This window comes from Larimichthys crocea, chromosome XV (assembly GCF_000972845.2).
Source record: "Larimichthys crocea isolate SSNF chromosome XV, L_crocea_2.0, whole genome shotgun sequence".
Taxonomy (NCBI): Eukaryota; Metazoa; Chordata; class Actinopteri; family Sciaenidae; genus Larimichthys; species Larimichthys crocea.
In genome coordinates this window covers 13,502,620-13,526,504 of record NC_040025.1, presented here as the reverse complement: position 1 = coordinate 13,526,504, position 23,885 = coordinate 13,502,620, and the positions used below count along the sequence as shown (strand labels likewise).

At 43.5% G+C, this 23,885-nt stretch overlaps 1 protein-coding gene across 4 annotated transcripts in view; it reads right to left on the bottom strand.

Annotated features, from left to right (window-relative positions):
• Nucleotides 1–23,885, bottom strand: part of lama5 (laminin, alpha 5) — an 81,505-nt gene that overhangs the window by 34,891 nt on the left and 22,729 nt on the right. For all 4 annotated transcript variants that reach the window (XM_027288366.1, XM_027288367.1, XM_027288364.1 and 1 more), the window contains 4 exons: nucleotides 7,215–7,332; nucleotides 4,959–5,077; nucleotides 4,605–4,775; nucleotides 4,251–4,348 (listed from right to left, as the gene is read on the bottom strand). In XM_027288366.1, the coding sequence (XP_027144167.1) occupies nucleotides 4,251–4,348; nucleotides 4,605–4,775; nucleotides 4,959–5,077; nucleotides 7,215–7,332 (506 nt within the window). The remainder of the gene's footprint in view (nucleotides 1–4,250; nucleotides 4,349–4,604; nucleotides 4,776–4,958; nucleotides 5,078–7,214; nucleotides 7,333–23,885) is intronic.

The window sequence follows — 23,885 nt, the reverse complement described above, 5'->3', positions numbered from 1 at the left end:
CATAGTGACCAGCTGTTTTTCATTCCGACACATGAAGGTAGTCGCTATTGAACTCTGACTCATTCACACACTGCATCAGTTATGTCTGTTATGTATTTGAGCCTTTCTGCGAGGTGGCAGGATGGTGCTGCGTCGGCATGTTTACTCCTTACAAATAAAATACTCATGAAGAATTCTCCTTTATTAAGCAGCTTTGGTATTTAAATATCAGTTCACCAAACGCTGGTCTATCTCCAAACACAAATCAGTCAGACCAACATTAATATTATATATACATGAAGATAACTGAATACTGTACGACTATGCAGAAGGGTTTAGCTTGACTGTGCGTGTGTGTCTTTGATCACGTTTTATGTTTTAGGAACAAAGCTCACTTTCATGTGATGAAATTCAGAGCCTGGCAGGTGGCCTTGTGGCACAGAACATCGTAACCCAACAAAGTAAATACATACACTTGCACCTGCTAAAGTAACCGCCAACTGCTTCTAACTGTAACTCTATAACTCTACGACAGAAGATACCGCTTTACAATCTCCACCCATTATATGAAATGGTTTACACCTCTCCTGGAGGGCACTACCTTGCACTGCAATACTTGCACAATGCAGCTGTTTGCACAACCTGGACACTTGCACAATGTCACTACCTCAACATAGTGTTATACTGCTGTTGTTCTTCTATTTATTGTATATACTTGTTTTTACTTTATATATTTTATATTTGATATTGGGCTGCTCCGGGACCAGGGGAAACCAATTTTCGTTTCATCCCATGTTTACATGTGTTGTAATGACAATAAAAACTCCTTGAAATCCTTGAAATCCTTATTAAATTGAATATAGGCCGAACATATGAACTTCTTTGGAATCGTGGTTGCACTTCCATATTTTTTGACTCATATTTTCATCCTAGGCTGCGGCTGTTGTAACCAAACCTTTGCAAAGCTGCGTCAAAGATTAAAAAATAAATCAAATTCTACCGTGAGGCTCGACACTTCAGCATGTACAGTAAATTCAGACTGTGTTTGTTCTGCTAAGCGTCATTTCAAACCTCCATAACATGAACACACATTTACTGCAAGGAGAACATACTGCAGGAGCATAAAGAGCTAATACAGCTTCAGAGGATGATAATGGGACCTTATCACCGTAATCTCCTTAAATCCCTCTGATAAAATATGAAGGGAGTGAAGACATGACGACAGACGTGATCCTGTGTATATTCAGGTTGAGTCCTCAGCCTGCAGACACTCTGCTAAACTGCCATACATCATCCTGGCAGCATAAACACTCTGTGTGGTGTAAATTTATACCCCGGCTCACACTGAGGGTGTTTGAAAGAGATTAAAGCACACGTGAAATCTGGACTGTAAAGCTGGAGCCATTAAAACGCCTCTGTGTATTTTACACTCGGTTGAATTACACATAATTGTGTTTTGGAAGATATTTTAGACGTGAGTCTGACGAGTTCGGCAACAAATTCCTCTCTCTTCTTACAATTTGTTTAAACCTGTCTGTACCAGCTTGGTGGCATTAATATAAAGCTGAGTTTAAAGACGAGCAAACACAAACATCTGCCTGCGTGTGAAGATGTGTCTGTGAAAGTATGCACACGTCTTTTTGCGGTAACTGTCGGGGCCCCCCGAGATATTACAAACACCCATCAAACACACACACAGAGGTCACACTGCATTTCAACACACACCTGACAGAGTGTGTGCGGCTGAACTCTGATCTGGTCAGTGTCCATGAGACACAGACATGACTTTTGGAGAATTCCTGCAGTCTCTCTGCCTGCAGTGAGTCTTTGTCTCGTCTCAGGGACTCACTACGACCAAGAAACAAGCACAGGATCCATTTACGTTCCTCCGTTAGCTGCTGTGCAGAACGTTGAGTCTCCAAATCAAAATCATTTGGCATCAAAATGAAGACAACATCAGGCTGTGGCTGAAAAAAGAGTGAATACCCTCCATCACTGATCCTTTGTGCCTTTTTCTTATTATTCCTTCATCCATATTTACTTTTATTGATCCACACACACACACATATACATATATATATATTTTTTAGGGGACATTTAGTCTGTAAAATGAACTATTATGTGTTTTCCTGATCAATCTTTTGCCTTGTGACCTCTGAAAACACAGAGACACCTACGTGATCTATCGCTGCATCCCATTCCACACTTCTTAATTTCCCTTTACTCAGTCTTTATAATCAGGAGTCTGCACAGGATGTTTTATTTTGAAAGTTGACCAGATTCTCTATGCCGTTTCTGTGTCTGACTTCCAGCTGGCTCGATCCACTCTTCGCTGCCACATATTCAGGCCTCTGGGACGTTTTCCCGGTGGAATCACGATCATTGTCTAGAACGGCCGCAGCAGAGCCATGCCCAGTGTAATGTAGGGGTTAAAAAGGACTTTAACTTGAATCTTGAGAGTTTATAATATAAAATAAAAACCAGACGTCATAATTATATAAGTTATTTCACTGCCTCCGGTTCCCGCTGCGCCGGATTAACAACCACTGATTTTAAACTAAACAAAACAGATCAGCCTGCTGCTGAATGTCGAGTTCACAGCGTGAACCAGCATCTCCCTCGTCCCAGCATCAAGATATTCACCTCCACTGTACATCAAAGTATCTGACAATCCCTCCACGGCCTCCCGCTCAAATCCCTCCTTTCCGCCCAGATTCCCAAAATCACTCATGCGTAACCGCACGGAAAGAGCTTCATCACCGGCTTTACAAGTGCCTGTCTCCAGATACCTTCAACAAGCCCGCACAAGTGTGTGTGTTAATGCATGCATATGTGTGTGTGTGTGTGTGTGTGTAGATGTACAGATGTAGGTGATACATAATAAAAGTGTGTGAAGTGTCGGTGTCTCACGAGCAGTGGAAGTGGGTAACGTGTGATTAATTTAATAATACATGTGTAACTTTGTGATGTATATGTGGATCGCACAAAGTTTGTGTGCAGTTTGTCAGTGTGTGTGTGTGTGTGTGTGTGTGTGTGTGTGTGTGTGTACTGACCTGCAGACTGTGGAGGATTTTACAATAAGCCATTATTACTGTCAGATCCACCGTGAGTCATTCATACACTCTACACGTACTCAAACGAGCTCCGTCTTGTTTCTTCCTCAACAATAAGAACTAAATGAAAACTTTATTTACATAGACATTGTAATCATAACACTTCCCATCCGCTCCAGCTGTTCCAGTCTCGTAAAACTTCACGAACACACTGAAAGACAACACTTCCCATCATCCCTCTCTGTCACTTATTTACTCCTCATCCTCGGCCTGTCCTCGCAACGTTTCGCTTCCTCTGTGTTTAAACGGGAACCTGACTTACAGACGTCGTTTAAATTTTATGATACAACACAAACACAGCTCTGGTCAACAGGTTCAGAATCACCATGGCAACAGCACGTCAGCTGGATCACGGCGTTGTTTTGACCCGTCTGGGAGCTCCCCGCATGCCGTTCAAGCAAATCTGCATTTGGATTTGTTCTAATACAGAAATGAACGCAGACTCAATGACGACACATCGTGGAAATCTTAGATTCACTTCATGTGATGTTGGTCTCAGTCTCACATCATCGTTTTCTGTGTGTTTGTGGCCAGTGTAGTTTGTTCTTTGATCAGCACCTACATCGATAGATTCCACTAAATCCTTCTCTGCGTTTCTCATGTCTCCTCTTCTGATTAATGAATCAGTTTGACTCGAATGCAGAAACAAGAAAGTCAAAAAAAAGTGAACTGAAAACCAATAGCTGCTGTTTTTATTCTGCTGAGGAACTGACAGAACACGAGATACTTTCATTCAGTTCCAGATGTCAGGTTGGTACTCGACCCTTCGTGTGTTCTGACTCGACTTTTTCTGCTCGTGATTTGACACCAACGACAAAATCACCCGGCAGCAGAAGACATTTTATTAATTTAGAAGCTGTTGCGCATTCCAGACATTCTGACATTTACCTAATTAAGATGTCACGTTTCACTCTCTCCTCTCCTTGTGTGTTTTCTCTGCAGCCTCGTGCGCTGTAACATATCTCGTATCTCATTTGCATTGCAGGTATGAAGGTACGTCGACCCGATGAAGACAGACATCGCTGGCTCCGGATGAAACCACAGCACAGAATCAATGAAGCCCTTGTGCCTCAGATTGGAGCCTTCGCTCGCGGGTGTGAATGTTTTAATGTGTGTGTTTACAGCGTTGAGTGACTTGTGTGTGTGTGTGTGTCTTACTTGTAGGGGTCGTTGGGGTCCTCGGCGTTGCAGGCCTCAGCGTGTCCGTTACACACACAGCGTCCTCCGATACTGATGTCTTTGATACTGTAGTAATACTGCAAAATGACAACAATACACAGCATGAGTATTTGAGTACTGTACCTGTGTGTATAGTTAACATGGAGTTGGAGCCAGGAGACGCATAGCTCAGCATAAAGACTGGAAACAGCTAGCCTGGCTCTGTTATATGAAAGAATATCAGCAAAATATCTGCATCCAAATATATAAATAGACCTGTACGGATGTCAACAGAAGTAATCTTTACTGGGAAGAATATGAATGAGTGCTGATTAATTCCCGACATCTTCTTACCCTGCGGGTGACCGTGGGGTCGCGGAGCGCCTTGCCCATCAGGTGTCCCAGCAGTGTGTTGGTTCTCAGGAAGCGGAGCCTGATGTTGGTGGCCTTGGTGAAGTCCCTCAGTACCGGTGAGTAGGAGAAGTTCATCGCTCCGGGCCGACCATTCACCAGAGACACCACGATCTGAGGAGGAGGACGGAGACGTTATCAGCCAACAAAACAGGTGTGGAAACATAAACATGACCGCCTGACAAAATCCTGCAAACGTCAGAGGATTATATCGTTTTCTCCATGAAGCGAATAGAGCTGATTAAGATTGTTTCAGCTCACAGCTGTGGACAAAGTATCTCATGCACTGGCGCTCACCTCTCCGTTTTCCAGCGGGACGATCCGTGAGTATTCGGTGGTGCAGATGACGTCGTTGTCGCTGTTGATCCTCTCGATGGTCCTCTGTCCAAAACGCTCGATGCAGTCTCTCTTCGAGGCTGAAAGGACACAGAGAACATACTTTCAAACACGTGGACATCATTTAACGTGTTTAACTTTAACGAGGGTGAAACTATCTTTAATGACGCGACTCGTGTGATAATTAGTGGAGTGTCTCTGTTTAGTGAGCCAAACAGTCCTCAGCTTCACAACAGCTGGATCATCTGCCGACGATGTTTTGTCTGTTAAGACGGTCACTGTGTCAGATTAGATGATTAGAGCTGGAAACATGACGGACTCCACGTTACTCCTCGACCAATCATAGGTTGCCGTCTTTCATGATGTGGGACTGACTTCTAGGAAAAAGGATGTAAACAAACTGTCGTATGTGCGTTTGTTTTTCTGGTCGTCTCTCGCAGCACCAACATATCATCATTCCTCTTTCGAAGAGCGTTCTGTGCTCCTATCGGAGAACGTCGTGAAGGACGCTCGTCTTCTTGTCTGGAAGTCGTGAGGCGTCCTGGATCAAACCATCGATTGTTGTGCCTGATGTTCATCGTCCTGACCTGACCAGACCTGACACCTACGTCTTTCAGATCAGGCTATAATCCAGCTGATATGATGTAGGCTGACCTACAGCAGATCTCAATGCCAAACTGGAGACGACTGACTAACTCTATGTTTGAGACAGACTGAGAAAGATTCTCCACGTGTGGGGCAGCTTGTTTGAGACAGACTGAGAAAGATTCTCCACGTGTGGGGCAGCTTCATCGTTTCACTTCATCTCGTCACGTAAACACTGGCTGTTAGAGAAACCCTCGTCTGCCTTTTAGTTTAATGATCAAACTGTAAAAGTGTGTTTGACAGTCTGAAGACGCGATGCTTGGAATAGTTTCACATTTGTCCTCGATACAGAAGAAGAGAGAAAGATCGGGAAAACAAGATGAAGATGAAGACGAAGACGAAGAGGGGATTTCACTTTAATTTTTAACTTGTCAAATCAAGTTGACATCTGTTTAACCCAAACCCACAGAAAAGAGGGTGTGTGTGTGTGTGTGTGTGTGTCAGGGTGTGTGTGTGTGTGTTAACAGCTGCAGCAGTTCAAACTAAAACTGTCAAATAGATTTGTGATTTACAGCTTTGTGGCCAACAATAATTTACTCACACACACAACCACACACACAACCACACACACACACACACACACACACACACACACACACACACTCCCTCTGACTGTACGTTTACACCATCTTTGTTTCTACATTTCACAAGAGGAACGTTTTTGCCCACCAGACGTTTTTAACGTGGGTGGTTTTCTTAGGCTATCTCGTTAAATATTGTCCGCGTTTTATTTTGAAAGTTTGCCAGATTTCCTGTGCCTGTTGACTTCCTGTCAGCTCGATCTGCTCTGTGCTGCATGTTCTCTGTGGACAGATGGTTGGACGTTACGTCTCGCTACATAAACTCTGAATCTGAAATAGATCAAAGGCGTGAATGGAGTTTTGCTTTTATTCGCTTCCTGTTTACTGTCACATCGAGGAAACTGAAGATCTGCCCTGGCGGTCCTTCATCTGGTTTGGACGGCACTGAACACGCAGACAGTGAGTCCCTCTGTGAGTACACTGGTGTACAGTGTATCTGCAGAAATGTATTTACCACACTGTGGTTTACTGAGTTCACTTCTCTGCCATCTCAGACACCTGGGGCAGCTTTCAATAATGCTAATTAATGCCAGGTCATTATGTGGGAACACACACACACACACACACACACACACACACACACACACACTCACAGGTGAGGCAGACCTGAACCCCCTCTGCCTCTTTCTTTTTTCACATCAAGCTGCGACCTGTCGGGAATCATGCCTGGAATTCCCCTGCAGCTCACCTGGACTGACAGCTGCCACAACCAATCAGCTGGCAGCTCAATGATGCAATGAACGCGCCCCCCACCACCCCCCCACTACTCTGATTTTAACCACCGAAACAACCAACCAATCAGCCGCGTGCCCCTCAGGGCCGCTGTTTAACTCTGAGATCAGAGGCAGAATTAAGCCGAGCCCCTCGGGGAGGTTAGGACGGCATGAAGTGGTGCTGATGGAATCTGACTCGGTTTGGTCCCAATAACATCTGGAGTCACACAAATGTATGTATGCATTGTATATATGTGTGTGTGTGTGTGTGTACTTACAGGCAAAGTACTGCCAGGGTTGGTAGGTCTGCCCATGGTCGATGGATCTCTCCAGAACCCAGAGGTCCGGACGGGGAGAGTTTGCAAACTTGATCAAGACGTAGGCGACGTGGAAGAGCTGCAGAGACACAGAGAAGATTCAAACATTAAAAACACATTCAGACATAATTAACATTTCTGCTTAGACAATATGTTACTTTCACTATCATATAACAAGATCAAAACTTGTACATCGAGAAGTCGAAGCAAGCAAAACTTGTTTCATATCAGCTTATTTGTCTTTATTAAACTGGTTACTGACTGTGAGGAGCAGAGGACAGAAAAGAAACGCCAAGAGAAAAGGATGCGTAGGAAATGAAAGGGAAAAAGTAATGTAAAGGGGGTAAAGTGAAGAGAAAGGAAAGGAAATTAAATCAAAGGAATGAAAAGGAAATGAGGAAAGGACAGAAAGAAAAGTAAGAATAGGAAATGAAAGGAACTTCAAGGAAAGGAACAACAGGAAAGTCAAGGAGTTAAAAGAAAAGAAAGGATAAACCTGAAAGAAATGAAAGGATGTAAAGCGAACAGAAAAGAAAGAAATGAAACAAAAGGGAGTAAAGGACAGAAAAGTAAACTAAAGGAAATGAGATGGAAAAGTCGTGTAAAGGGCAAAGAGAGGAACTAATCAGACATTTGTCCTCAGAGACGTCCCGTCAACAGCTCCAACACGTCTGATCTGTGATGTCGTGTTACACGTTACGAGTTATTATCAAAAAGGGCTGAGTCCTGTCGCTAATGAACACCAGATGCTGCTCCATAACCTCCCCCTGTCTGCAGACTCTTTTCTTTCACCTGTCATCCCTCGTTAATTTCCTGAAAGCGTCTTCAGACAGCGATGACAAACGCGGGCGGAGAGAGACGGAGGGACTGAACAGAACTCACTGAAACAACACGATAACACGAGGACCGATCACAATCACCTCCTCTACAGTATGTGTGTGTGTGTTGGGAGTTCATTTATAATGAAGCATGTGATGCTATAATATTCATTGATCCCATGATACCGAAAGCAAATCAAGTGGAGAGAGGAATACATCTGTACAGTCTGACATTCAGAGGCTGGAAGCTCCATGGAAGGTTAGGTGGTGTAACACGGGCCGATCGAAATCACAGGGCGGATGTGTAAATGTTTTTATGCATGAACACTTTCCTGATGTCAGATTTTACTTCGATACAAATTGTTTTATTTGTCGATTTTATCCAGCTCGCTCTCAAACTTGCAGCGAATTGCAACAAACACAGTCGGAGTCACGCCACCCAAATGAACTCCTCTTTCCAGGATAACTGACACTCTCATTGGAGCTTCAGCTCATACATTTATACTGTGCACATATAGAGTGCTATAGAAACACAGTGACATCAGATTTCACTCTCTAAAGGACAAAACTGTCAGTCTGATTCCACACAGTGTTTGACTGAAAGTCTGATTTGAGTCTTTGAATGTAAAAAAAAACAAATCAACTTATCTTTCTTTCCGTGTTACAACACGTCCAACACTCAGCTGGTCTTTGTCTTAGAGCACGCACACACACACACACACACACACACACACACACACACACACGCTTTGATCATCCATCAATGGTGTTCGACCTGTGATCTCCAGACTTCCTCCTTCTGACAGGCAGCTCTGTCAGATGTGTTGACAACACACACACACACGCACACACGCACGCACACACACACACACACACACACTACTACTCCCTCACTGTGGAATGTCAGAAGTGTTTCATACTGATGAATGAGGGAGAAGGAGGACAGAGAGATGGAGGAGGAGGACACCATGTCACATGTCATCTGTTGACATAAGAGACTCAAGTTCCTCCATCCGTCTCCATCCGTCCAACCACCCGTACTTTGTTGCTCCAACAGCTGGAGACTTTTGAATACGACAACACAGCAACTTCCAGTTTTCTCCCATTGGAAGAAGTGTTTTGTTCTTCAAACACAGATAAAGGCTTCAGCCACGGTGTGTATTAGCATATACGTATGTGTGTGTGTCTGAAAGAGATCTGAAGGACAGGAAACAGAAAGCGAGGCCTCTACTCGTCCCTCGGGATGGAGGGGGACCAGACATATTGAAAGAAAAATCCAGAAGCATTCCTCTGATTCCAGGGTTAGAGTTTGACCTGCTCAGGCAGCAGCGAGCTTCAGAGCGGATCCTCTGAACCGGAGACGAAGGTTCTAACTGGAAACACACGACTGAACACGCACAGACGTCAGCTGATCTGCTCAGAGCAGGCGGCTTCATCGTTTACAATGAGCAGCAGCTTCAGCAGGCAGTGAAAGGATCTAAAACATCTGTCAATATGTTTGGCCTCATTGTGTGAAACATTGTGGTGCGATTATGAATAGAAACTTCTAAGAATGTGTTTGAAACGAAGCACAATAAGACAAAATATAAATAAATTCGATATTGTTTGATCGATAATTAATTATGAATTATTTATGAATTACAGACACAATATGTCACAACTCCTCCAGTCTGCGTGTCGAAGTGGGAAAGATACTGAACCCAGAGTTGCTCCTGAAGGTTGCGTCTACGCGTATGAATGGTTAACTCCTCAAACCTTGCATGGCAGCCAAAGCCATCAGTGTGTGAATGTGTCCATTTACCATTAGTGTGCCTGATGTGATGCACAGGGGGTAAAATAAATCTTACAGGAAGATCCGGATGTTTGATAGACTTTTCAAAATAAAAGCCCCCAACAGTGTGTACGTTTATTTATCTCCTTTCTAGACTTCCGACCACTCAAAGCGCTCCCACACACACGCTCACCAGTTTTTAGATGCTAACAGACGGAGGTCAGGTGGACACCTTTCCAAAACTTCAGAAAACCTTTGACAAATGTTCCCACACTTTGTGTCCAAAGTCTGTCAGGGTGACTCGTTTTTCGTTCTCTCTCTCTCTCACTGACATAAACGGTTTGATGAAGTTCTGATGAAACACTGAAACCAGAATAAAAACACAAAATGAAACCAACACACTGCGCTGTGTCTCTCAGCTGTCTGTCTCCAGCTCTCGGTGGGAGTCAGTCTGTTGCCTGGTCAAACACACACACGCTTAGTTTCAACAAAGAGTTTTGCTGACATACACACACACACACACACACACACACACACACACACACACACACACACACACACACACACAGGATTTATGGATTAGTGGTGGCCTCCCAGGTCCGCCTCCCTGAATTGCCTGTCAATCCCATCAATTGAGACTGCCGTTACCGTGGCAACGGGCAGCCAGCAACAGGTCAAACTAGTGTAAAAGAGAAATAAAGGGCAGAGAAGAGACGATGAAGCAGAAAACATTTACAGAGAGCAGCGGAAACAAGATCAAGAAGAAAACTTTAGAAGCTCGTCATTAAAGTCACGAGTCAGCTTCTCGAGCCATCGAAGACGTCCTGAAACCACTTCGCCTCGTCCAAACACGAGGACGCGGCGCTAAAAGAGACACGAGCGTTACTGCGTCACCTCACAAGGACGACAGGTAATGTGATGACAGGAGGAGAGCAGGCAGGAGAGCAGGGAGGAGAGCAGGCAGGAGAGCAGGCAGGAGAGCAGGCAGGAGAGCAGGCAGGAGAGCAGGGAGGAGAGCAGGCAGGAGAGCAGGCAGGAGAGCAGGCAGGAGAGCAGGGAGGAGAGCAGGCAGGAGAGCAGGCAGGAGAGCAGGCAGGAGAGCAGGGAGGAGAGCAGGCAGGAGAGCAGGCAGGAGAGCAGGCAGGAGAGCAGGCAGGAGAGCAGGCAGGAGAGCAGGCAGGAGAGCAGGCAGGAGAGCAGGCAGGAGAGCAGGCAGGAGAGCAGGCAGGAGAGCAGGCAGGAGAGCAGGCAGGAGAGCAGGCAGGAGAGCAGGCAGGAGAGCAGGCAGGAGAGCAGGCAGGAGAGCAGGCAGGAGAGCAGGCAGGAGAGCAGGCAGGAGAGCAGGCAGGAGAGCAGGCAGGAGAGCAGGCAGGAGAGCAGGCAGGAGAGCAGGCAGGAGAGCAGGCAGGAGAGCAGGCAGGAGAGCAGGCAGGAGAGCAGGCAGGAGAGCAGGCAGGAGAGCAGGCAGGAGAGCAGGCAGGAGAGCAGGCAGGAGAGCAGGCAGGAGAGCAGGGAGGAGAGCAGGGAGGAGAGCAGGAGAGCAGGCAGGAGAGCAGGCAGGAGAGCAGGGAGGAGAGCAGGCAGGAGGCCCGAAGCAGCGACCCGGGCTTCTGAAAACGTCTTCAGGAGCTAAACAGATTCAAATACTAATCCTAAAAACATCTAACGCCCGCTGTAATGAGCTGCTTTAATATCTGAGCATCAGGCCGACACGCGTCTGAATTCAAAATATGAACTAATCCATGTGTTTAATGTACATGCCCATGTGATATATGTGTGTATGTACGTCTGAGGAATGCATGTGTGTGTGTGTGGTGTGTGTGTGTGTGTGTGTGTGTCTGGCCTCTGGCTGGTTTAATAATTGTACACATTCCTTGGTGGCACCACATTCCCGGTGCCTCAGGTAACCATGGAGATAAGACGGGAGACACACAACAAAAGGGACAGAGGGAAGGATGGAGGGATGAAGGAAGGAGAGAGGGATGAAGGAAGGAGGGAGGGATGAAGGAAGGAGAGAGGGAGGGATGAAGGAAGGAGGGAGGAAAAGCTTCCACATGTACAAACTGTGCAGAGAGAGATAAAAGTGAAGCGATAAACTTTAAAGGTCACCTGTTGAGTCAGAGCCTTTACTGAACTTTTTGTACACATACTCATTCAGAGCTGAAATGTTGCTGATTAATCAATTAGTTCATCCACGAGAAAATTAATTGGATTTCATTTTGACAGTCGATGAAAAATTCAAGTAATTCAGCGGTTTTCACTTCATGGATGAAAATATTTGAGTCTTTTGGGAGGTGCCGTGCTGTTGGTCAGATGATAAAAGGCACCTGGAGATTTCACCTTTGGTATTTTTGGACTAAACAACGTTGTGAACGGTCTGAACTCCACATCTGGATCACCATCACCATCACCATCCAATCAACTGCTCACAGACAGACGCTGCTCTCTGTTCATCGAAATCTGAAAGAATTACTGAAATAAATCTGAACTCTGCCGAGGTCGGAGGACAGAAAGAGTCACTGTTCTCATGCTGGGTGTGTGTGTGTGTGTGTGTGTGTGTGTGACAGCTGATAAATGTCAGAAAAACACAGCAGAAAACACACAGCTCTGTGTGTGTTATTGCCTAGACCTCTGAGCTTCGGTTACAGTGTATGTACACCATATGTTTGATATTTAAAGTCCACAAACTCATTAATTATCATTAATTAACGACTAATTTTAGCACTAACGCAGATCGACTGGAATCGATCCAGAGCTGAGCTTTAAAAGTTTCCTTCCCCGGAGAGAACGCTCTTTAATCACAGCCTACACTCGCTCCGGTGACACACACTGACATCGCACAGCACCGACAGATGTTCTGGTGTGTGTGTGTGGAGGCGCGTGTGAATCTCTTTACAGTAATCCAGGCGGATGGGCAGATTATTCTGGCGTCTCGAGGGCGTCAAGAGAGAGTGAGTGTGTGTGTGTGTGTGTGTGTGTGAGCTTGATGAAACACAGGACCGAGGAAATACTGGCCGTGTTGTAAAGGAGAGCCGGAGCTGCAGCTGCATCTGTCAGTATGTAGGAGAGAGTTAAACTGCGTCCTCTCAGAACAAAGTGACTCAGTGTTACTTTATTTCAATAAAACACGATAATAACATACATTCATGTCACACAGGTCATCATGTGTGGATGTTTTTGAGGTGGACTGCATCTGGCAAAGGTTGTATGCCGAAAGAAAAAGCTAATTTAATGATTTTGAAGCAATTTTGACTGAACGAAAAAGCTAATTTAATGATTTTGAAGCAATTTTGACTGAACCGGCTCATTTTCTGTACGTTTTTAAGCAAAAATGTCAAACAGAAAATGTTTCCAGCCTCCTAAACGTGAGCATTTTTTACTTGTTCTGCTTTTTATCATCAACATTACAGGTGGGTTTTGGTTTTGGTCAGACAAAACAAGTAATCTGAAGATGCTGCTTTGGGCTGTGCGGATCAGGACGGGTATTTTTTATGATCATAAGAAGAAGAAGAAGAAAGTTAATCAATAATTTAGTCAAGGAAGGATGCAAATTTCAGCTTTCCATCCATCAGTCACTGCGGCAGTAGCTTGGGAACCGGAGGGTGGCCGGTTCAAGTCCCACATGGACCAAAAATATGGAAGGTGGACTGGTAGCTGGAGAGGTGCCAGTCCACCTCCTGGGCACTGCCGAGGTGCCCTTGAGCAAGGCACCGATCCCCCCAAACTGCTGCCCATCACTCCACCATCTCTCTCCAAAATTGCATGTCTATGCCTTGTACTGCATCTGGGTTAAAATGCATGTAAATAAAAACAGAGTATAAAAAGAATTTCCCAGTTCGTGGGATTAATAAATCTATCAGTCACTCAACATGAAAGCTCCTCATGAGGCCACTGATGTATAACATAAATACTTCTACATTCCCTGTGACCCTGTCTGGCATCACGCTGTACCTCCACAGGGTCACAGCATCAAGAGTCAGCCCACCTTGTAGTCTGTCTCTGTGAGTCAGGACAAGAAGAAGAATTTTGTGTCTGGATTAAACAACAACAAACAAACGTGAGACAGGTCGTGAAAAGACGAGACGTGGAGGTGATATTACGTTACGGTTGGTACGGCAGATCGTTCCCAACTGTTTGCTCCAGACTTCAGATCATAAAACATCTTGTACAGATATTCGAAGTCTGATTTGTCTGAATCCGTCTCCTTCACTGTTTCCACCACCGACTCGTCTTATTATCTGTCAGTCAAGTGTGTAATCTGTCTCACTCCGTCTCTGCAGACAGATCCAGTGGTGCCAGGCTGAGGAGCAGCTGCTGTAATCACACACACACACACACACACACACACACACACACACACACACACACACACACACACGCACACACACACACGAATGTGTGTGGCCGGGTCTTGGACAGCTCCCAAAGAATGAAGGTCATTCCTCACATTCCAAGTCAATCTCTGTGTGTCTTTTTTTTTCCTCCTTTCCTAATCCACCGTCATGAATGTCTCTACACCTCCCTCTCCATCTTTCTCTTTCTTTCATTCCAAAACACTCTCATCATCGTCTTCGTTATCAGTGGATGTGAAACTCACAAAAGAAGCAACAAGGAACAGATCAGATGAATTAATCAAAACATGCAAGAAGATATTCCGATCTGAGAAATCCAACGTCACAATTTGGACATGCAAGAAGATTTAAAGATCATTCTCAAGAAGATTCAAGACGAATCCACAAATTCTCATCAGGCCATGAATTTTAAACACAAAGACACTAAAAAGACCAAAGTTCAGAAGCGGCTCATTATTTTATATTATTTATAAGTCCTTTAACCTTAATGAGTAGATCTGCTGCTTGCAGTCGACTCTCAAAGTCTCATTCAAGTGTCCAAACCTCATAAAGTTCAGGACCGTTGTAGTTGCAGCTCTACGGTCTTCAAACTGAAGCCCTGTCGTGAAGTTTGGGTCGATGCTTTTTGAAGTTTTGCATGAACAAACTTCACATTAAAGGAGGAAATTCATTTCTGTCTACGCTGTCCCTTCCTCACTCTCTCTCTCTCCGGGGGTTTGGGAATGTCCGTCCACTGTCCCTTCAGGATTCCAGGACAGAATTCCTGACCGAGATTCCCGGAGGACAGACTGTCACGGCTCCTCTTCGATTTCAGTGAGAACATTTTCTGACAGTTTAAAGTTTCACCGTTTAAAACAAGACGCCTCTTTAAACGTGTCATGATGAATTATTAAAGGGCTGAAAAATGAGACCGTGTCTATCAAAAGCAGAGACTTGGACTCTTCTGCTGTCCAGTGATTTATCCTCCAACACAACTGAGACGCTTGTGTCCATCTGTCGAACAATGAGACATGAGTTCTGTACTGAAACACGTTCATGTCATCTGAAAAGGTGGTCAGCAATCAGCTGTGATCGAAATAACTTTAACTTAGGTCACACTTGCATTTATCACCTTCATCCAGAGCTTCCAGGCTGATATAACCTTTTAAAGACAGAGATAAGCCCGGTCTGAGGTGGGGTTAGTGAGCCTCAGGCTACGGGTGGGGATATCGAATATTTGAGGCTGCAAATGTCACATCTAGCCCCAGGCTAACTGACCTGTAAGCTTTCTGTGCATTCCCCAAATGATCTCCTGCTGTGTTAAACTGAGAGACGGGACATAAACTTTAATTAAAGCGTGATCTTAGCACAGCAGAGCATAGTGTCATCTGTAACTGCACATTATCAGTAAATGAAAGGAAGAGAAAACCCGACCAACACTTTCAGAGAAGTGTACCTAATAACAGCCTGCATGTTCCCAATAACCACCTCGATATTCCAGCCGCACAGTCCTCCAGGTGGCATTTCACCACCCGGAGGCTAAAGACAACCTGCAGCTTTAACAGCTATACATCCACGCAGCCCGCCCATACACGCTCAGCCAGTGATCTCAGCGCTTCTGAAACACTCGAGAAATGTAAAGATTACAGACTGTCTGTCTTTATCTTTCCATCTTCATGACGGTTTGCACAAACCCACATATATATATATACCACCTCGGACGTGTCGGTGCAGGAACAGAAAAGCCGGGTTAAGACTTGGTGATGTGATGCGTTCCAGGGATGTCACAGAGACGGAAACACTGACTTCCCGCTGGAATAAATGGAATGGTGCAAACCCTTGAGAGGGGATTTATAGTTGGAGCCGAGTGAGGTTTAACTGAGACAAAAACAAAAACATTTGTAACTTCAAATAGTTTTGCTATCTGAATTATTACAAAACTGTCGACTTTACTCAATAACAAGTCAAAACTAGAAGATATCAAGAAAGAGAACACTGCAAAGTTTCAATTTCAGACCAAGTACAATGAATGTCCAGGGAAACTCATAACTCTCAAAGCTCTGGAGAGAAGGAAATAAGGTGACAGGGAGAAGGAGAAGAGGGTGAGAGCTGAACGGGGAAGACAATGAGAAGAGTGTTCAAGATAGTGAGGAGAAAAAAAAAAGCAGATGTGAAGGAGGACGAGAAGAGATAAGACTCGTCATGGAAAGACTCACTTCTTCTCAGAGAATACTTATCAGAGCAGACAAGGAAGGAGGGAGGATGGGAAGGAAAGGAGGGTGAGAGAAAAGACAGATCGCACATTTACCGCTACTGTTTTTAAGTTGGCAGTGAAAATTCAGCAACCTGCAAGCTTATATTTGTTGCACAAATCATTTTGCCGCACGGCTTTCCAAGTTTCCAAACCTTATCATTGTTTATTTGAGGTAATATGACTTCATTGAGGATGAATACCTGCATTTTCAAGCATCTGAGTGCCATCAAGAAACATTGAAGCAGAAATTAGTAGCAGAGTGAAAGAGGACGGGTGGGAGGTGAAACAGATAGAAGAGGCCCCGGGGAACAGTTTATCCTCCGGGTTCTTCTACAGATTGATACCTTGTTCCACAACTTTGTCTGACATTTCAACATCCCCCCAGGATGTGGAAACTCCTGCACAGTGTGTGTACGTGCCCTGTACCTCCATCTGTGTGTTTTAGACCTTTGGAGAGAGGACGCTTTTGAAAAGTGAGAACATTTTGTTCGGTCCTTCCCGAGAGTCAAATTCCTTCTATGCCTGAATACATACTTGAAAAATAAAGGCTGATTCAGAGTAAAAAAAAAAAGGTCTACTTGTCGTACACGGATTGTGTGTGCCATTAGTTAATATAAAGAACGACAACATTGCATTCTGATTGAGAGAGAAGCTCAAATCTTGATTCTTTGCCTCATTACAAGTGAACGTTGAATTCTCCGATTTTTTCACAGAAATCATCAGATATCGGCTGCTTCAGGTTTCAGGTCAGGCATGTAGCTGTTTTTGGGATTGTGCACTGTGTGTGTTTGTGATTGTGCATTTCTGGTGCAGGACTGAAGGATTATGGGTCTGAATGAGGTGAGAAAAAAGGATTTAGACATTCCAGGAGGAATGACCCTCATCATGTCCTCAACTATGAGCACCAAACCTCTTTCTCTCTCTTGACCTCCCTAATTAAAAAGCCAGTCTCACAACATTTGCAGAATTTTCTCGTTAAGTTAAGATCAAATAAACTTTTTTGAGATATTGCAGAACTTTTGACAGATGGATGAATCATTATAAAAACCTCTGGTTAGTTCTTTCATATTTGAGATATTGCAGAACTTTTGACGGATGGATGAATCATTATAAAAACCTCTGAAGTCATGTCTGAGAACGCCAAAGCAACACATAAACCTCAGGGGACTCACTTGCTCCCAATTAAAGCGTAATGGATTTGTTTTTTTTTTTAAATCTGTCAAAGTGATAAGATAACACTGACGAAGTTCAGAAGCTTTCAGGAAAAGTCAGCTGACATGTTGCAGCCTGACGGACTGAATAACCGAGAAAGTCACCTGGGAAAATGTTCTAAACTCAACAAAAAAAAAAGGAGATGAGAGGAACTGTGGGATATAAAGAAGGAATCAGAAGCAAATTGAAAAACCAGGCCAAGAAAGGGAGGACAGAAGGAGAAGGAAGGGAGGCTTCCTCTCCGGTGACCTTGACTTTCTCCACGATCCTGAGCTGCTCGTCCTTTCATATGCTCCCTCCATCCCTTATTATGACAGACAGCTGGGGCAAATTCCATAATTAGTGGAGAGCGAGAGGAGGATGAAGAGTGATAAGAGAGATGAGGGTGGAGTAAAGGTTGTCTCAATGAAGAGAGAGATGGAGGAGGAGAGAGGGGGAGTCTGTAGAAACTCTTTATTGAGGCCAGACGATGATAGATTCTCGTAAAATGTATTTGCTGTTGCAGTTAGTTGTTTCTAAGAGGTAATTAATGAGTTTAGAGCTCAAGCTGAGAGATACGTTGTACTTTCTCCATCTGCAGAGAGGTCAGAGGTCAGATTCTGGTTCAAGGTGAACACAGAGGCTGAACTTGGACACGGTACAGCTGTGCAGACACACCGGTAAATTAGATCCAGATGGACGCTGTGTTTAACAGGCATGTTGACATGTCGCAGCAGCAGAGATGCAGGTGGTGTAACTAATTACATTAAAGGGTCAGCGTGCACAATGCAAGGGCGTTAGAACTGGTTGAACTAAAGGGTATGCAGCCATTGTTAATGTTAATTATAGCTGTGCTTTCCCTGCTGTGACATGCAAATCCAGGGGGTGGTTGGGTGGTGGGATGTGGGTGTGGTTATTGTGATGAATGTAACAGCTTTGGAACAATCAGAATTTAAATTTTTTTTTTTATTTCTCTGATTCACCAGCGCTCCCTCTTTCTAATTTACTGTCTCTGTCGCTCAACCACTGCTTTCTCAACACAAACCAAAGGGAACTACTTTATGTCACTAATCTGCAGCGTGCATGTAAACCAGACACAGAATTAGAAGCTGGTAAATTAAATAAACAAAATCAGAAACACAAGTGGTGGAGTATCAGAGTTTAGTCCATGAATCCACCTGGATAGCTCTTAGTTTTAGTCACATTTCACGCTGACTGTGGAGGTTTTATCGGTCTGATTGACTGTCAACTTTCTCCACCAATGCTGTTTGTCTTTTGGCAGAAAATGCATCTCTCACCTCTGCAGCCAAAATGCAATAACCCCCGTTCAAATGAATGGAAAAAGCTGAAAACCTGGTCTGAATCCAGCCCAAATCTCTGCTGTGAAAAAGATCTATTACACCTGTCAAATGTTGAGTAACACACACACACACAACCACAAAATAATTGCATTTTTAAGAAATATTCTGCATTTTTAGGTGCAGCTGGCCAAGAAACAAGACGCAGATTACTAAAGCAGAAACAAGTTACAGGAAATATCAACGTCAGGGCCCTCTGATTGGCTGGATAACCTATTAGCTATATAGATATTAGCGAACCTCTCTTTTTTTTCCGTGCAGATGGTGTTCATCATGCAGACAGGCTGCCAGACAGAAATGTTCTCTCCCGTGTCAAACATCCTCAGTATGTGTTACAGTGTAAGGCTGAACGTTAATGGTGACGGCGAGCGCTGAGACTCCCCAGCTGTCGGCCTTAATAGAAGCCGTCACAGTTGCTGTAGCTCTCAGCTTGTTTCCGTCGGTCGCTAATAAACACCTCCTCTCTGTGTGTCAGTACAAATGTCTGTCTGTGGCTGTCTGCTTTGATGGCGGCGCGATCCAGCGGGTGATCACAGGGTCACAAGTTCAGTCTCTGCGGACAGCTGATGGGAGACTCATTCAAGTGTCCAAACCTCAGGTTGAAGGAACAAGTGCACACACACACACTCCCACTCTTTCAGGTTGGAGTGTCTCAGCATGATGAGGTTTTAAATTAAAGCTTTGCTCCGTGGAGCGCGTCACAGTCGGTCACAGTCGCTGAAGACAACGTTAACCGCTGAGCCACACAAACACATTTCTGTAAACACACAGGAATGAGAACGTGCACACACCCGAATGTCGAGCTGATCATTCAGTCTGATTTCATTGTTGTCTGTTTCTCAGGAGTTTCTTGGACTTTAGTCAAAGCTGTACCTTATCTAAAGAATCAATGGGAGACTTAGTGATGCCTCTGATCTCAGCTTATATACTATACTATACTATAATTTCCCAGCTTGGGATAAATAAAGTATATCTATCTATCTATCTATCTATCTATCTATCTATCTATCTATCTATCTATCTATCTATCTATCTATCTTATCAATCATTACTGAGAATTTTAAAATGTAGTAGCTCATATACCCAGTACATATTAATTTATGTCAGCAATTTAATTTGGAATAAAAGTTAAAGAACTTTATTTTTGTTGCTGAAATCCACACAAAACTAAATCTCAAACACCAAATCATGCACCTGCAAATGCAAGTTTTATATAACATGCATTTATTGAAGCAACTAAGCTGGAGTCAACCTTTTTTTTTACAGTTTTTGAGTGATTTAAAAGCACGTATTGGTGTCAGAGACCATTTCCATCCAAATGTATCCAAATTTTGACCGAATTTCGAGTAATTCTGCAAAAGAAAATGCAAATGAATATTTGTTTTCATCTATAATCACTACGATTATTAGAATATTAGGAGCTGGTTCACGCGATTATTCAGAAACCTTCCTGTTGGAAAACCAGAAGAAGAGGGCGCAACAAGATGACGACATTAAAGGAGCGCGAATTGAAGGTTACATCAGTCCTGTGTGGAGCCATCGTGGATGGATAATAAAGCCACGAGGACACAGATGACTAGTTATTTAAATTCAATCTACATTCAGTCAGAACTCTTCAAAAGAAGTGATTTGACAGATCACCTCAATGCCTGACTGACTGAAGACATTTCAAAGAATAATGGACATTTATTCAAATGATTCTGTTCCTGACTTCAATCATTCCGAAGACGTTCAAATGATTCTGTTCCTGACTTCAATCATTCCGAAGACGTATAACTGTGGAGTTTCTACATCATTTACTGGAAGGATTTAAAAAATCTATACATTTCAATCACTCTAAATTATTAGAAAGCTTTGTGTGCTACCAATCCATGTGCACACACACCCTGCCGTAACCTTCACCCCCCCTCCCACAGCACACATTCACACACCTCCACTCCCACTCACCATTTTATGACTTAACTATGGGAAAACACTCCCTTCTGTTTGCTGTCCTCCCCTACATCTCTCTCTCTCTCTGTAGATTCATCCCTCCATCCCCCGTCTCCACTCCTCTGTTTGTACGAGGGGGAAGACATTCCTGCAGCTACGCGACTGTCCGAATCGGAGCGACAACAACATTTTCCTGCAATGCGCTGCATTGAATGATCATAAGTCAATACGCAGACGACTGCCCGCTAAGAATATCAAATTTACGTTGTAGCAACTTCTCCATTGGGCTTTTTTGGCTGTATACAAGTTAACATACACAGTGTGCTATATTGTTTTTGTTTTAATGATAGTACACATTCATTAACTTGATGTAAATGTACCAGATTTAGCTACACGACAGGTTTTAAAACTTTTATTGGTTTGTCTTGAGTTACCTGAGCTGATGTTGGAGCCATCGACAGCAGATATTTCACTTTTTTACCATTTTTGTTCAATAAATTTTGTCATTATCCCAGTTTGAAAGGGTTCATTTGCAATCTGACAGAAGTTTTACATTTTTATAAATCATGTTTTTTATTATAAATATCAATCAAACTAATGTTTCTGCAAGAATCTGCTTTGGCAAATTAAATTCTCATGTGCTGTTCTTTCAAAATAAAAGTTCATCCTTCTCGTGAAATGAGGGGGACATGGCAGCTAAATCTGTTCTGGATTAAAAGAAATCCCTGAAAATATGGGATTAAGATATGAACACCTGTATGTGAGAAGTGTGTACCCTGCTGATGCCTCAGATGTTTCCTTCACTGTTGATGTTAGACACCAGCAAACTCCCACTTGTGTTCATCATTCGAAACGTAAGATGAACTTAGTGACCTACACTTCCTCTGTGCTCCCTTTTCTTTCCGCTCCTGCTCCTTCATTTCATTCCCCAGCAAAGAAAAGAGGAGAAACTCAAACACTCGGCTGGAGTTGACCGGGGTTAAAACCAATATTTACTGTCACATTAACAAAAGCAAACGTCTCTCTTTGTCCTCCTCCTCGCACTCTGTTGCTTTTTTTGTCCCGTTTCTTCACATTTTATCGTGTGTGGCTGCCTTTCTTCTGACATTCACGGAAAATGCAGATAAGGGAGTTATGAGAAAAGAGATAGCTTTAATTCCAACATTCCAGCAAGTATTCACGAGCAGAGAGGAATCAAAATGATAATGACGCGCTAACTTCAGATTTTTCTTTGAGGTATTTAGTCATTCAATCTTAATCTTAATCTTAATATGAACAATGTTGTTTTTCCTCTGTTTTAGCCATTGATCCACAGTTAGTAGGTATATTTAACCACTGAAGACTAACTGACAAAATCATGTTTTACTCAAAGTCCACTTACTAGCTTTTTTCTCACCATGAAAGTGGACCTTGAATTGACCTCTTACATCCATAAGAAGATATATTTGTGGTTTTAAGTTTCCATCTCAATATAGTTTCATCTCCTCTCTTCGCTTCTCTCTAAAGTTCTAGCAAGAACATTTTAAGTTTGCGATTGACTTATCCACATTAGTGAAGACACGGCCTCAGTAGTGAAACTTAAAGAATAAATACCAGCAAACAAGCTGATATTTAGCAGTTAAAACATTGACTATGTACGATACTATGTACAAAGTACGGCTCAGGACAAATTAAAATGTTGATCTCATGGTGGCAGTAAAGGAAAAATCAGAGGATCACTAAAGTCAGTATGGTTAATTTTCGAGGGACAATGCTTGTGCAACATCTAGGGCAAACCAAGCAACAGTTGTCGAGATATTTCAGTCATACCTTTAGTCACGCTGCTGAAGTGACTGGCTCACTGCAGCAGAAAAGACGACTGGACGATTCTACTTATGAATGCGCAGCTAAAGTTAAAGTTTGGAGCAATGCCTGGAAGATGCAGAAATACCTGCTGGTTTATTCAGTTTTGGTCCCTCACAGGTCCCCAGTATATTTTAACAAGCCTGATTTAGCGGTTCTGTTTCCCTTCAAGCTGATAAAGTTGTCAAATCCAAATCAGGCTTAAATGAAAGTGTAAAAGTGAGTCGTTGGGAGGTTTTACAGAGTTAAATCCGGCCCGTCCCACATTAAAATGAGCTCATTGTGTGATAGTGGACAGACATTAGCATCAAACTATTCTTAGTCTGACTTGGCAGAGCAGGAAGAAAACTGCTCAAAGTCAGTGGTGTCCTTCAGGGAAGACGAGTCTGGCACAGAAAGTGTTTTTCTGTCTGGGTTTTGTCTGTGGAGGAAGCTACACACACTCCTCACATACTGCAGCTGGACATCTAGGACATGACATGACTGATACAGGACTTTGGGGGTTGATACAGATATCTGATAGCGTGAACTTTTCCTGTCCTGTCCATGTCCTGTACTATAGCAGTTATGATTTGCATGATATACAAATGGTATATTCGATTTTAGAGACTGTTACTGAAGCATTCTGAGCTGCATGAGGCTTAAACCCAAAACTTCAGCAACAATGATCCAAAGTTCTCCATCTCAGCTCTGGTCTAATATGGTTTTAACCATCTGAGAGCTCACACAGCCCTCGACAGAGCTAGAATATTTTTTTTAAATACCAATCATTGAATCACTGAAGTCAATCTGTGTGTTGTATTTGTCCTTGGAAAGATCATGTCCTTAAAAAGAGAAGAGAAAGTCCTTCAGGATGACATCTCTCTCTCTAACTTTAAAGTAAGTACAGGACATGTCTGCTGTTTGTTTGCATGCACATCGAGTAACTGATTAACCAATCTAATCCCCGTTTTTAATTACTTTCCCATTGAAACCTTTCCTGTCTCTCCGTGAAGGATCTAAGACACTTCATTGGCTATTCACGACCAACTGTTTCCTCCATGTTTGTTCTCCGCGGTGTTTCTGAATGGGCCAAACACTCTCACTGACACAATGGTGTGATAAAGGGCCCATTGAGAAGTATACTGAATGCTAA